The 14762-nt window shown below is 45.2% G+C and overlaps 1 protein-coding gene across 5 annotated transcripts in view; it reads left to right on the top strand.

Moving 5' to 3' along the window:
* Nucleotides 1-70: 70 nt before the first annotated feature.
* Nucleotides 71-14762, top strand: part of EEF2K (eukaryotic elongation factor 2 kinase) — a 28304-nt gene continuing 13612 nt past the window's right edge. The window contains exons 1-6 of one of the 5 annotated variants that reach the window (XM_026053974.1): nucleotides 71-214; nucleotides 8519-8841; nucleotides 9859-9909; nucleotides 10877-10977; nucleotides 12158-12218; nucleotides 13049-13086. In XM_026053974.1, coding sequence (XP_025909759.1) covers nucleotides 8596-8841; nucleotides 9859-9909; nucleotides 10877-10977; nucleotides 12158-12218; nucleotides 13049-13086 — 497 coding nt within the window. In that variant the 5' untranslated portion in view covers nucleotides 71-214; nucleotides 8519-8595. Of the gene's footprint in view, nucleotides 215-2243; nucleotides 2318-2768; nucleotides 2794-8518; nucleotides 8842-9209; nucleotides 9910-10876; nucleotides 10978-12157; nucleotides 12219-13048; nucleotides 13087-14762 lie in introns of those variants that run through there. The other 4 variants (XM_026053975.1, XM_026053976.1, XM_026053977.1 and 1 more) reach the window with 4 other exon arrangements.

The following is a 14762-nucleotide window of genomic DNA, read 5'->3' as shown; positions in this document are numbered from 1 at the left end:
CCGCGCTCCGCTCGCGCGGGGCCGGTGCGCGGCGCAGCGGGCAGCGCGGGCCGCTCGGGCCTGCAGCGCGCGCGGCTGCGCCCTGGTGCTGCGGCCTGCGGGGGCCTCCCGCGCCCCGCGGAACGGAGGTAAACTCGGGCTGCCGTCGGTGAGTAGAAAGTTGGATCACTTGCTGTGAGACCTGCCTCGAGCAGGAAGTCTGCCTGATTCCAAGGTGAGCTACAAACTAACTGGGACTAACGGCTGAGCAGTTTCCAATGCTGTTAATGCACATAGGCGGTCACTGCTCTTCCCATGGAAAGTCCGGCGCTGGTGCTCAGGGGAGCTCTGTGCCTGTACATTATGTGCCTGCCTTACAACTCCAGCTAGTTTTGTGACCCAATGGATTTAGCACGGGAGAAATGAYGGGAACAGAAGTATGTAGGCACAAATTGTGCAGGGAATAAAGTCATTTACAGGCAATTATTCATCTGGATTTTAATATCGTCTGGGATGTGCTTTCGGTTTTCCTTTCAAGAACTATCATTCTCCAGAGCACCAGTTTCTGAACTGAGCTTCATTTAATGTGAGTGTGCTGGAGCTCTGCAGGCTTCACTGCTGTTGGAAAAACACGTGTATGCACTGCTGAGCACATTAAATGAAATAATAATACGCTCTGTGCTTACCTAGTTGTGTTGGTATAGCACACTGGTTACAGTATTCTGCCATTAGCAGTGCTTTGAGTACAATAGCAGATAGTGAAATGCTTTTCACGACTATCGGTGCATTTTTGTGCAGGGAGAACAGGGAATCTGGCCTCTGTGGGGCCTGCGCTGGCGGGAAGGCATGTGGGGAATGATCCCTCCCTGGCACTGCTCTGGGCGCATCCCYGTCCTGCTCAGCGTGTATTGGACTGACTGCCCACGCAATGGGATACACACGCTGGTGTGTTTAATTCAGGCTTAACCTCTGCAGGAATTTATGGGGCTACCCGGAAGGTGTGTTAAGCAGCAGCTCCGTCTCCTCTCTGTGTTATTCCCGAATTAAATGTGCACCCTCAGCTGCAGTTGGCGAGTGCTTCTGCAGTCCCAGTATCCCGGGGTCGGGCTGTGCTCCTGCACACGCGTTTATCCTGCACACACAGGCTTTTCCCCAGGCGGCCAGTTAAGCTTCGATTTAATTTACTTAAGTAATCCGGGGGGAGCAGGGAGAAAGTCTGGCAGCTGGTCAGAGAGCAGGCTCTGAATGCTGTTGTTGGCGTATTAGCCATCTTGGTGATTATCTCAGCACTAACTCTGCAGCATCATTTCTATTTTAGTTGCTCCTTTTTTGGGGCAGCTGGGCTTGCCAGATAGCACAGAGGTTGTGTGTTTTTTCTGTCCTGTTTGTGATGCCATGGGAGATTATCRCTCTGCTTAGGTATTTATTAACATTTTCCGCCTTTGTAGCCGCTGCTCGTGGTGAGTGGTGCTGTGGGGACCGTGTGCGTGGGGGGATTTGGGGAGCGCAGCAGCCTGCCAGCAGGCAGCCAGGGCTCGAGATTTGGTCCCAACCCGTTTATACTGGTTGCCATGTAACCCATTAAAAAAAAAAAAAAAAAAAAAAAAAGTGAGGAGTTTATTTAAAGTTCCCACCAATTTTAGCTTGAGGAAAAGCCCGAGCAAGGGCGCTCTCAAGCAAGTGAGTGTTTTAAAGGAAAGCAAGCGCGGGTGCACGAGTGCCCATTTGCAATCTTTGCTGCATTGCCCCCCGGTACCGTGGTTTAACTGAGCCAACACGATGGAGGGAAAGGGAGTTAGAAAGCTGCCTCCTGCTCCCCGCAGCATGTCCCCCCATGTCCCTGGCTGGCCGTCCCCGCTCCGGTGCCCCACACCGAGCCGGGGGCGCTCGGGGCGCCCCCTTCCCCCCGCCGGAGGAAGGGCCGCCCCGCGGGCGGCCCCGGGCCCGGCGCCGCCTCCCGCACCCGGTAGGTGCCCGCGCGGGGAGGGGGACACGGGGGGCTCCCGGGGGGGTTCCCGGGGCGGCTCCCGGGGCCCCTGCAGCGCGGGGCTCCCCCGGCGCGGCCCGGGCGCTGGACGGCAGCAGCGCGGCGGCGCGGCCGGCTGAAGGGCTCCTCCAGTGCCCGGCTGCCCCGCAGAAACCTGCAGGGGGATTTGCAGGTGCTGAGGTTTGGGTGTTTTTTCCAGTGTTTTTAATGCATTTTAAAAGAGCATCGAGCTGTCAGCTGGAAGGACTGAGCAAGGGGTTACATAAAGGCTGGTTACAGTTAATCGTTTGGTGCATTTAAAGCCAATTGAAGTAGTAAGGCAGTTAACTTTAGTGCATGCTTCTATTAAAGGTAACTTGAATGTCACTTTTCTGTGCCTTTTATTATTTTTTTTCTCCTCTGTGGTTTGGCTAATACTAGCATAGTATTCACATAATGTTATATCCTGTTTGGCAGGACAGATATAGCAATGTCTGTATTTAATAATGTTTCTGTGCTTTACCACTTGCTATTCTAACTACTGTTGATTGCTCGAAGCTGCAGCGTGTTTCCTTGCACCAGGTTTTGGGCCCAGCTCGTTGGTACCCGAAGCCGCCACAGCCGAGCAGCCCCACTGAGCTCCGGAGTTCTGCTTCGCCCTTGTCTGCTCCTCTTGGCTAACGCGCTGTGTCGTCCCTGCCGCGCTTGCAGGCAGACTGCAAGGGGTTTGCACCCTTTGCAAGGGTTTGCACCATTTGCACCCCTGCACACAAATGTGTGCAGTAGCAATGCAGCAGCACGCTGCGAGGTGCTGCAAATCGGGGCTCTAAATAAAAGATCTTCAGCTGGTAAGACCGGATTTGTAGGAAGTAGCTAGTGAGTTCAGATGTTGCTCGCTCTTTCGGTTTTTTTTTTTTTTTTTTTTTTTTTTTTCCATCTCATATTTTATCAGAGCTACTAACTTGACTTGCTCTACCTGTTTCCTCCTCTGTGTATGGTGAGGTTGTTGCTTCATGTGGGTGTTTTGGGAAAGCAGTAGTGCTGTATGTGCTGTAGAGTGTTAGTGCAGTGCTGGGAGTGTGGAACGTATAGCTCTGGTTGTAGTCTGTGGAGGTGATTATCACCACAGTGCTTTGTAAGGGAAGCCTGGGTATTTGCTGGAGTTCAGATTCAAATATGTATTTTTAAAGGGATGTGAATCTGAAAATCAGTTTATCTTTTAAAACAGAGTGCTGGTTACATTTACGAGTATACTAGGTGGCTGCAGCTGAGCGGAGTGGAACTGAAAGCTACTGCAGTATTTTACCTGAGCGAAGGTAACTGACCCGACAGGAGAAGCTTGAGCTCCTTGAGGGTCCTGTCAGATGAACAGCATGTCTGAAACAGCCTGCAAAAACCAGCCAGGTCTTACCAGCACYGGCGTGTGAATTATTACCCCTGGTTATCTGTGTTTGCATTTGCAGCATGTGTGACAACTGTTTTCATTCTCACAGCCAGCCTTCCCATGTTGGCAGTGCGGCRCTCAGACATAATGCCAGGAAAAGGAGAAATCCAGGCTCTAGACAGGCTTCTGAAAAGCTGAAAGGTTGACAGACACTCAAGCGAATATAGCAGCCGTATTTTACATTCTCTCAATTTTGAAACACATARTACTAGGTTGATAAAAATAGAATAAGTCCACAAGATTGACGGGAGTCAGTGGTTAAAGTTACAGGCTGCATGTGCTAATCCAGGTTTGCAGGCTTGGTTCAGTGCAATGCAATTCTCTCTGCTACTTGGCCCTAGGAAAACTTCTGTGAAGGATATTAAAGATTAAGTGATCAAAACTTGGTAGCARTAATAACAGAGATTCCTAGATAGCATGGCTTTGTGCCATAATGTAAAAGCCCAGAATGTAAGATTTGGGATGAAGCTCAGGCTCTTTCCAAGACTTGGTCAACATTTCTAAGGTTTAGAACAGTGTTTGTGTAGTTGAAGCTTGGTTGCTGTCTTTGCATAATAGGCTTCTTAAAATAGAATTCAGTTCTTGGTAAATACACTTGCAAAGACCACAAGTCCTTTGAAAGAAATAGCTTTGAAAGAACTGGGAAGTGTTTTATAAACACAGTTAGCTTTAAATACTAGCTCATTTGTGTGATGATGTACACTGCAAATCACTGGAATCATCAACTTTTTGCAATCATAAAACAGCATTTCTGTGCTGCCTTTCCTCAGACCTTTACATCCTGGTGGATCTGCTGATATGTGTTTAATTGGAGCTATAGAAATGGGTGCAGGATGGAGCAGCTGTGGGTAGTGATCCCAGTGCAGTATATCCTGGAATTACAGTTAGTCCAGCCCCTGGGAGCTTTTTAGAGCTGCTGTTTGTGTGTGCCAGCATAGAGGAGGTTTGTGTTCTTCTGGAATCCCTGGTTTTATGAAGGCTCCTGAGCCGCTTCAGCGCAAAGGCAGCTGAGTTTCTCCATGTGCCTTCTTCAGCAGGGATTTCCCACAGCCAGCTGTGTTGGGGTGACTGTTTGCTGTGTTTTGGAGCTGCGGGGATGGCACCTCCACCAGAAGAGCAGCAACGAGCCCCAGACAAGCCTGGCTCGCTGGAGCACGCTGCAGAACGTCCCTGTTGCTGCACCGAGCCTCGGTCGGGAGCTGTGGCGCGAGGTTGGCAGCTCTGAATGCTGATGCAGAAGGGCGTTTATCTGGCGCTGTGTTGCGGAGAAGGGTGGTTGGGAGGTAGAGCTAAACAGTAGCTTGCAACAAAACAAAGCTAAAACCCTTGTGCTACAGTTATCTATTTTAGGCTACTTGTGTGGAAATTCTCTGTTTAGTTCRTTGGGTGACGAGGTCACCTGAGAACTAGTCAACTAGTTGAACACTTGCAAGTGTCTGATTTAAGCAGTAAGGTGCTGCACAGCCAGCGTCAGAGCCCGAGTTTGAACGTGCCAACGACTCCTTTGTTTTGTGGGTACCTGCGTTTTCAAAGCATCCCAGCAGACGCTCACCTCTTCCAGGGGCCTTTGATCACTCTTGTGTCCCATTTTTTCCAGTTTGTAAAACAGAATGTTAGAAAGAAGACTGATGCTTATATAATGATGAGAACAAATGAAGTGCAATATCCTACAAGCTCAAATCACTTTGATTTTTCAGTCTTACAGRATTTTAAGCTACATATCATGTGAAATAGGTCTAGATATGCAGCTTTGTTTAATTTCTAATCAAAACCAGATTTTGATTACATTTTTTTTTCCATTCAAGAGCAARGCAGGTGTACCTGGTTCTAATGTACTCACAGCATTCACCCAAAGAGCCAGCAAAAAGTGTYATAGAAGGCTTGTCAGAAAAATAAATTGTTTGAACTCTGCCAAAGCTGTGTAAAGATTTGGATGATTAGTTTGTGTTGCTCTAACCCCTTCCTGTTTTTCATGCAGTAGAGCAATATGAATAATTAAAGCTAAAATGAGGAGAAAAAATCTGACTGTGTGGAAGGCAGAGGAAATATCCACATTAACCTGAGCCTGACTGGATTTTTATGTTTGTGCAGCAGATTTCTAATTGCTCCACAGAAAACATTAAGTGATGGTAGCAGTTCAGGAGCCACGCTGTGTTTCGTAGGTCTGCTTTCCTATTTTTAGGCAGAAGGACCTATAATAAATCAAGCTCTGTCCTCCCGGGAGGGCTGTGRTGTGTGTCCCCTGGAGCGCTGCCTCGCGCCGGCTGCTTGCTCGCATCAGAGCCGCTTTGGAAGCGGCCGCCTCGGCGTCTCGGCTCGCTGCGCRTTCATTCGCGTCGAAAAGCAGCCTCAGAGCCTGCAGTGAACTGCTCGTGGGTGAAAGTTATCAGCGAGGCGCGTTCCAGCGGTGCCCAGAGCTTTCCAGGCGCCCTGAGGAGTGTACGGTAAGAGGGTCAGGTCGTCAGTGCCGTTTCGGGCTGCAGATCTGCCCCAAAGGAGCCGCGCGGGTGCTGCTGCCCGCTTGTCCAGGCGCCGGATTCCCCCGGGAAGCCCTAGTGGGTCACACTGCTCACACTGTCAGTGCGGTTGTAGTCCCACTCGCTGTTGACCTCAGCGTTGAAGGGGTAATAAAAATACTGCAGGAAAATGTGGAGCGATCTGGAAACTCCAAGCAGGATAGAGTCATTATAGAATTAATTATACGCTGTTGCACTGTCAGCAGAAGAAACAAAGAAAGTGTATTGCAAAAATAYAGTTCCACTTCAGTCTGTGTAAAGATCCTCTTTAGAGAGGATCTAAGACGTTTTGATGCAATTGAGCATTGAGGTTTCTGTAGGAAGTCATTAAATTTGTCCAAAGCAAGTATTATTCACAGGAGGCTGCAGGAAATAACTGTACTAATTTTACATTTTAGAGATAATGAGTACAAAGTGTTTCAGAAAATCCATGAAACTTCAGTGTGTAAAACCTTACCAGCAACTAGAAAAACACACAGAGGCAGTTTATTTTTTGTGCAGATTTCTTTGCTTCTTAATTTGAAGTGACAGATACTAGATGAGTCACGGGTCTGCTCCAGTCTGACGATTCATATTTTCCATGAGAGCCACAAACCAACACAGAAGTGAATGTGATAGTGAAAGTGGGCTCAGCAGGTAAAGAGCTGGGAGCTCCAGGGAAAACRGTGACTTCAGGGAGGATAAGTGTATCGGGGAAATAGGAATCTGCTCGCTCGAGCTGATGGGGTAGAAGGAGGGCGCTTTTCCGGTCGGGAAGCTGGCAGACCCTTCTCCCAAAGGTCACCTTGGTGTCCTGCACTGGTGCCTCTGCCCGTGTCCTGTCTGCTGAGGCTCTGCCTTCTCCTGCATGTGGGAAGAGTCAGCATGAAATGGGGGAGCAGGGCAAGGGCCTGGGAGAAGTGCCGACATGAAGACCTCTCTGTATCTGTGTGTCTGGACACGTGTGACGGRGAGAGCCGGCGCCTGCCATCGACAGCTGGGCACGGCCAGGGTTTGTTTCCGTCTGAGTTCYGCGGAATTGTCGCTCCCTGTTTCTCGGGAGGAGGCTGCAGAGCCCGTTGCCATCACAAGACCTCTACGGGTGGAACTTGAGCTCTGTGGAAAATGCTTCCATGACTCACCTATCTTTTTATATAACACATGGCTGTTGCATCAGTCGGGCCGTGTGGTTATACAGTTTCCCTGATTCTGAAAGCTGGGGTAAGAGAAGAGCCTTTGTAGAGCTCCTGCTGTGCTCTCCATGTGGAACTCCCAGGATTATTTACTCTTATCAGTAATTACATGTCAGAAGGCCTCACTGAAGTATTTACCCAGAACTTCACTTTCTGGACTTAGAAGTTATTGGGCTTATTTTCCTATAAACCCATGATCTGCCTGGAACGGACTGGTGAATTTTTTCAGGAGAAGCTGGCCAAGGAGAAGCTGGCCTGTTTTGTCCTCTCAAGATCCAGAAAGCTACTAAAAAGTTGAAATTGCCATTAACATAATTGAGCTTTCCATTTTTTCCCTTAAGTGCATTGATAGAACTGTTAAGCAGGATGGATTTTTTTTTTTTTTTACTTAAGCTTTATGCCATGGAAACAAACCAGTTGTAATTTTAGCTGGTGTCTGACCTGTGTGAAATGGATGATGAAATGTTAGACCGTGAGGATTTACTGGAAGCTGATTTTTAGCCCCGGCAATGACTGCTTGCACTCTCCCTGCAGGGTCTTCTAGCTTAAGCATTCAGAGTATTTTGTGCTGTCTTGTGTTCCACTGACTGGTGATCTGTATTGCTGAAATCATGCAACTCATAAGAAAAAATTATCATGATTTGGCTATAGCCTTTCTGGAGGGAAATGTTCTTCTGTCATCGTAGGGAGCTGCAAAAGCTTTGGAAGCCAAGGGAAGATAATCACATTGCAAAGGCAAGCTTATATCAGTGGGGATATCACTAAGCCTTAAATGTAGGGTGTTTTTTTTTGTTGTTTGTTTTTTTTTTTTTTTTTTTTAACCACATACTATTTGCTGTTGATTTTTAAGCATCTGTATTTATCTGCACCTTTCAGGTAATTTCAAATATAACAGAATCTGTCCTTGTAGATTTTTTCAAGTCAGTTACTCCCCTCTCCCTGCAATAGTCATTTGAAAGTCTTCATTTTGGCAAAAAAATGCTCCAAAAGGAGGCGMATAAATATACTTATCCCCTTACTTCTGTCTTCTCTCTCCTTCCTCTTCATACTTCCTGTCTTTATACCTTTTTTTAAGTTATGTTCTCCCTCCCCCCCCAAGGGGATTTCTTCCAGTCCCGATACTGTTTATTTTCTTGGTGGTGTTTGCAGTCCCTCAGATTTCGTGATATTACTCTATTCCTTTTTTTTTGTTGTTGTTCTTTTTTTTTGTAAGCTGTAAGAGTTGTAAAGTTGGGTGCCTGCTGGGACTACAGCTGCTGTATTGCGGCGTTTGAAATTGTATGAATGTTGATACTCAAGCATCCGTTTTATAAAGATATCTACAAATGCTTGTTGTGTGTATGTGTGTGTTGGCTAACGTGCTATAAGCATCAGTTCCATACATGCTTTGTGATCTTAATAACAGCCCATTCTTTTTTTTTCCTCTCTCTCTCCCACCCAGCTTTTCCCCTCCATCTGCACAYGCTGGAATAGTGGCTGCTTTAATCACTGCAAGAGTTAAACCAACCTCCCGCAAACATGGCAGACGAGGACCTTATTTTTCGTATGGAAGGGATTGATAATGCTAGAATAACTAAAGTGAACTCTGGAAATTACCCTGATGTTGATAGTGATGATGAGGATAATTATTACATCTGTCCGATAACTGATGATCCAGTTTCTAACAAGTCTGCCTGTATCAAAGTTGACAATTATTATAGCAACTTAGCAAAAACTGAGCACTACAGTTCAAGCTCTTCACCTAGCAACTCGTTCCACTTTAAGGTAAGCATTGGCTCCAGCCTTAAATAAGATTCTGGTTTTACTTAGTTGGCATGAGAGATAAAGATTCTCCTAAGTGCTTCGTTTCTGTGACTAACACATTCATTGAGAGCATCCAGCTGATTTCTGTGGGTTTTTTTTTTTTTTTTTTCTTTTTCTCTAGACCTGCAATTAATTCCTTAAGCCAATAGTTTGTCAGTCCTTCTCAGTTCAGCAGAACCCAGGATGACTCCCAATGCAATGACTGGGAGTTTTTAGAGATAGTATTTGTTGTAAGCTAAGCTGTTGTTTGGTGGCTGGCAGAAAATACTTTCCCGTAAATTGTGCCAGGCCAAGCTAATAATATATCTTTTTTTTTTAATTTGAAAAAGGGAATGTGGGGAATGTGATTTTTGTAAGGTAACCGAARAAAAATCATCAAGAGATTGGATTCCTAAGGAGCTTCTACCATATTGACTGTGGTGCCTGGATGTGAAGTGTCACAGCGGCAGGAGTCTCCTGCAGTGTATTCAAGCTCCCTGACGTGTTTGGAATGAAGGGCAATCGTAGTGCTGCAGAGGGACACCCTGCAACTGGGGGACTATGGAGGGGCTGAGTTTGGTGCTTCCTTGGCACTGTGTCCTGCCCCACTCTGCTCCCTTTGCTCAGATCAGGCCAGGAAAAGGGGAGAGAACCCACSGGAACCGGTGCCTCAAGGACACAAGTGACCTTCTGTAGGTTAGATATCCCACATACCATTCATGCTAACATGGCATGTCTCTAGATCTAGGCATGTCTCTCAGTTAYCAAAAACTGTAACGCATACAAAGTAAACCATCTTGTCTGTAATAAGATTTCTTTTTGTATGATGATTATTAATATTAAAATGTACATATTCCTAAGGAAGATGAGGAGTAAGTGTAGTATAAATATGAGGACAGACTTTGATGTATGCTATGTTAACCAAGAAAAAGAAAGCCTTTTCAGTCGTTTGTCTTATCATGTGTGTTTTCCTACTTTTGTTTCTCGTGTATGCTTCAGAATGACACACAGGATTGCTCTAAGCATGGCTCTGTGGTTGACCATAGTCGGGTAGGTTAAAACMAAATATGAACATCTCGTGTAATAGATTTTTATATGTGTGTATGTGTGTGTATTTTTTTTCCCTTTTATCTGGTCTTRTTCATTATTTCACTAAGAGATGTACTTGCTTCAACTGTACAAGTCATCAAATCAAAAATTTTGAAAGACCGTTAAAATAAATGAAATACAAAAGAATATGGCAAATTTAAAAGATCAGCTTCTTCCTAAAGTTYTTTGATGTCATTCCTAACATTTGTTTATACTGTGGTTTTTGTCAGTTTTGATATTTAAATTCTAAAAAAAGAAAAAAGAATGCTATTTTCAAGTCTCTGTTTCTGTGTACTTCAGRCACAGAGGCAGGGATGAGGACTGGGAGATAACAGCATTTTCCTTCAGGATGGTGGTGCTGGGTGCTTCAGGGTGCAAAGTGGCCTGTTCTCTTTGCAGAAGGCATTTAGCACATCATAGAATCATATCAAGCTCTCAGCACAATGTGAAAAGAGGGGCTTTGAAATGTAATAAGAAAAGCAGCCCGCTGGCTTGCAGAGACAGGCTATTCAAATTCAACAAACTTTTTTTTTTTTCTTTTTTCCTATTGATTTGATGGAACTTGAAATAGCTACATGATGGAATTGTTACAATAATTAATTTTCACAATATGTTAATTTCAACTTTCTTACCTTATTCTGGACACCGTTTGGGAGACCTGGGTTTTACAWTTTTTTTTTCCCTCCTTCATATTGCTCTGCTACTAATTGTATGCCAGAGTGGTGTTCTGTATGAAACAGAGAAGGGGAAAGAAAATGTTGGAGGAAGACTGCTCTGTCCTGTTCCTGGTTTGGTCTCTGTTCTCTCTGGTCTTTTGTGGACTTGGACAGCTGCACATATTTTTATCCTTGGAACTCAGATGTACTCTAGAAAACACTGTTTCTGTGGGTTGCTGCTGATTGTACATAACCTCTTATAACTTCTCCAGGAGACCTGGAAACATGCTATTGAGAAGGCTAAGCACATGCCCGATCCCTGGGCAGAATTTCATCTTGAGGATATTGAGACAGAGTATGCTACTCGTTACAGGTCTGTATGTCTTGCTTTCAATGCTGATGTTAAAGGGTTTTGCTGGCCCATGTTGAAGAGTTCATCGGATAGAATATGTGTAATTACTTGTCTGAAAAACTGCCAAATATGCTCCGAATTCCTGTGCCTTGACTGAATTTCCCAGGGATACGTATGTGATAAATGCTGCATGTGGTCAAAAAATAAGTATTTCAGCAAACCAGTGTCTTGTTCTTGCTACTTTTCCAAATTAAGTAGCATGCAAAAGTTATTTCATCCAGAGACAGGAAATGTCTGAAAAGCATTTTCTGGTTGATTTATTAATTCTATAAACTTAATCTAATAAGGAACTTAACCCTAATAAATAGGCAATGTTTGCAGTTTTAAGATTAAAAAGAAAAAGAACAAAAAAAGATGGCATAGCACTCTGTGCCTTCCCAAAATAGCACTTTTATTGTTGTCTCTGCATGCAGAGTTGCTGCATGTGGCTGGAATTTAAGTCCTTAAAAAGGCCGGAATAGCGCAGCACGGTGTATGTGCCGATCCTGTCTCCAACCCGGAGAGCACTGAAGTTCACTGAGCGCAGGCTTTGCCGGAACAGTTGCCCTAGTGACACAGGTCTGTGGGTGGGAGGAGTGGGAGTTAGGGGCTACTTCATTACCCCATGGCAGCAGCTTGGGGCCGGCTCCCTCCCACTTGCGCAGCACCATTGCACAGCAGTCTTTCCCCCCAGGCTGTGTCTGTCCCYGGTCAGCTGCACAATCCTGGAGTATTTTGTGTATTTTGAAGAATAAGAAAGTGATAACACAGCTGTAGGACCCAGAAGTAGCCAAGTGAGCTGGGGAGACCAGGCTGGAAGCAGTTGTGTGTTGTTGGCTCCACCAGTTCAGTGGTGGGTGAAGGGAGAGGGGAGAAACCCCAGTGTCCTCAATGTCCCCATGCCCTGTGCATAATGACAGGGACTGCAGAGACTTGTTCCCTGCTTGATGCGACCTGGGCGGCACTTGGCCCACTTCTCGCACCCTCGCCGGTGCTGCAGTTTGCTCACGTCCTTGGTGAACCTGGGGCAGCTCCCAAGCCAGAGCCAGGATTGCACAGGATAAAGAAGCCCAGGCTTTGGGGCTGGGAGGGCTGGGATTCCCTCTGCTTTTTTTTGCAAGAGATCCAAATCCTCTTTTTTTTTTTTTTTTTTTTTTTGTAGATACAACGCGGTTACTGGGGCCTGGGTTGAAGATGAGGTCCTCATCAAGATGGCATCGCAAGTAAGATCACCCTGTGTTTCCTGCGTATTAGCAGTCAAATTTGTTAGACTCTTGCTCTTACTACAAGATGCCTTTCTCTTATGAGCTTTGAAGACTATATCTTTTTATATTCCTCTCCTTTACCTCTTTTTCTGCTCATTCATTATGTTCTGATGTCCCAGCAGCATTTTCTTCCTAGAATAGACTGTATACTCAGCCCTCCCTGCATTGGTGACATAAGGTGTTTGTTCCCTTCTCAGAGTCGCCCTCCTATTTCGGCCCTTCCCCTGCAGTGCTCTGAGCCTCATCTCCCTGCCTGCCAGTGGGCCTGCTGTCTTCTATCTAGTAATAATTCCTSTTCTTAGGATGAAAGCAGAGGGAATTTACTGTATGAGAATGGAAGCTATTGCCACTTCCCAGTTGTGTCATGGGGTTGAATGTGTCTTTGAATCATCATCTTCTGTGTGTGATGTTCAAAGTGACGGTTGCATCACTCATCTTCTGTGGAAACTGGCATGAGGGCTTGATATTTGTGAAGGCAGCTCCCCTAGGCAGTCTGGAAAGGTTTGACTGCAAACTGGAGRGAGATTTTTAAACAGCATCTTTGAACGACCTATCCCATCTGCTCCTTGGGATATTGAGGAAGGAAGTTAATATCCAGTGGYTTTTGGCCAAATTTCTATGTTATGCTGTCTGTGGGCTGTCACTTTGAGGTGACAGATAGCTACTGTATAAAGCTATTTGAAAAGTGATTCCTTCAGATCGTGAAGGCAAGATCCTGCCCCTTACAGGCTAGAAATTAATTTTGTGGAAATGACAATGCTGTTTATTTTGTTTTGTTTTTCCCCTAGCCCTTTGGCCGTGGAGCAATGCGGGAATGCTTTAGAACGTAAGTATATGCTGACTTCCTCTGTGCAGTATTTTCTTCTGCGTGGTAAGTGGAATTTTTCTTAGCTATGAGAATCATGCAAAGCACAAACCGCTCTAGCTCCCARCTGTGCATTTCTAAAAGACATAGCTGAGGGCTTCGTTCCTGTTTGTGCAGCTCTAGCCACAAAACYGAGAACAAGGTTCAGACAGCAGAAAATTGGCATTTCCTTTAAGAGAAGACGCAATAGCTGCGATGAGAGAGGTCTCAACTTGACCACATTCAGGAATGAAAGCTCTTCTCCCAGAGCTCATTGTGGATCACACGCACCACACTAGCCATATTGCAAGTAAAATGGAGCTTGAGGGCTAACAGCTGTTCTTTCCAGAGGGGTAAAATATAGAGRAAGGGAAAGGAGGAACTTTCCGTTTGTGGATGTAAGCATCTAGCTTTAAATCAGTTCATGCTAGAGGACTACGATACCCTTTCCAGGCTCTGGAAGTAAATTCCTGGAAAATGTACGTGTGCATGTTTAAGACCTCCTCCCTCTGCCGTCTTTCCAGATACAGGATCTAGAGAAATTACATTTCACATCTAATCCTGTTCGTGGGAAGCGAAGCACTTCTGTATGACAGATACATGATGCTTTGAACATTTAAAGAGAAGGGGACAATGAAAGCGCTCAGTCTTCTAATTCTGCAGTTTCAGTATCACTTCATGCTGATGTGTCTGTTYTTGCAAAGCCAGATCCAGCACCAAGTGAAGCCTGGGAAGCAATAAACCCCAGTTTAGGGACATTGCTTTCAGTTCTTGTTTCTGGGTGACCAAATTCTTCGTTACAGATTGTCTTGTAGTGACATAAAAAGAAGTTTATTTGCAGCTTTACCTTAACCTCTTGCGTGTGAAAAAGTATAACTTCTGTATAAGCTTCCCTACTCCTTGATTTTCCACAACATGCACTGGTGCACAGATACTCATCTAGARCTCTCTCTATTTTTACAACACTGTACCTCTCTATCATTCCAGTGACAGCACTGGTTGCACTTCACTTAATGAACCATGGCGGGCGTTTGCTTTAGAAATGCGTGTGAGTTGGCTTACTTTGTGCCAAAAAAAAAAAAGTTTTAAAGAGAATTTGAAAAGTCTCAAACTGCAGGAAAAAAAAACCAGCAAAAAGAAAATTTCTTCCTTTTCTCTATGTCCCATGTAAATGGATGCTGCTCCTGAAGGATAGAAGACTGCAGTTGCTCTAAAATTCATGGTAAAATGTTCATTTTTTTGAACATTGACTTTTTCTGCAACTATTGGATGCCTCCTTGATTCATTTGCTGGCACCCAGGAGWTCCAGCTAAATCTTTTTTTTTTCCTTCACTTTGAAGCATCTGTGGTTTAAAGGTTAGCACATCAATAAAAACAATTAAAAATACATCAAATAATTCTAGGCTGCAGTTTTCCTTCTGGGAATRTTGGGGATACTGAGTAGCAACTTACAAGTGTTAAGATAGCAGCTCTTTTGTCATAGGAGACCATTTTCTTCTCTTTGTTCATGTTTGAAAGGCCCCTCCCTGGTATTTTCTGCCAATGATAATTGTTGACTTTAGAATAAGGGCCCGAGACAGCAGCAGCCCTTGGTGCCCTGTGTTGGCTGAACAGGGAATGAGGAAAGGAGCGAGGTCAGAGTCCAAATAGGAAGTCAC

The sequence above is a fragment of the Nothoprocta perdicaria genome, unplaced genomic scaffold, assembly GCF_003342845.1.
Source record: "Nothoprocta perdicaria isolate Ctin4 unplaced genomic scaffold, notPer1 scaffold_12, whole genome shotgun sequence".
Lineage (NCBI taxonomy): Eukaryota > Metazoa > Chordata > Aves > Tinamiformes > Tinamidae > Nothoprocta > Nothoprocta perdicaria.
Note: the sequence above shows the minus strand (reverse complement) of the source record. Positions and strands in the feature narration are given on the sequence as shown.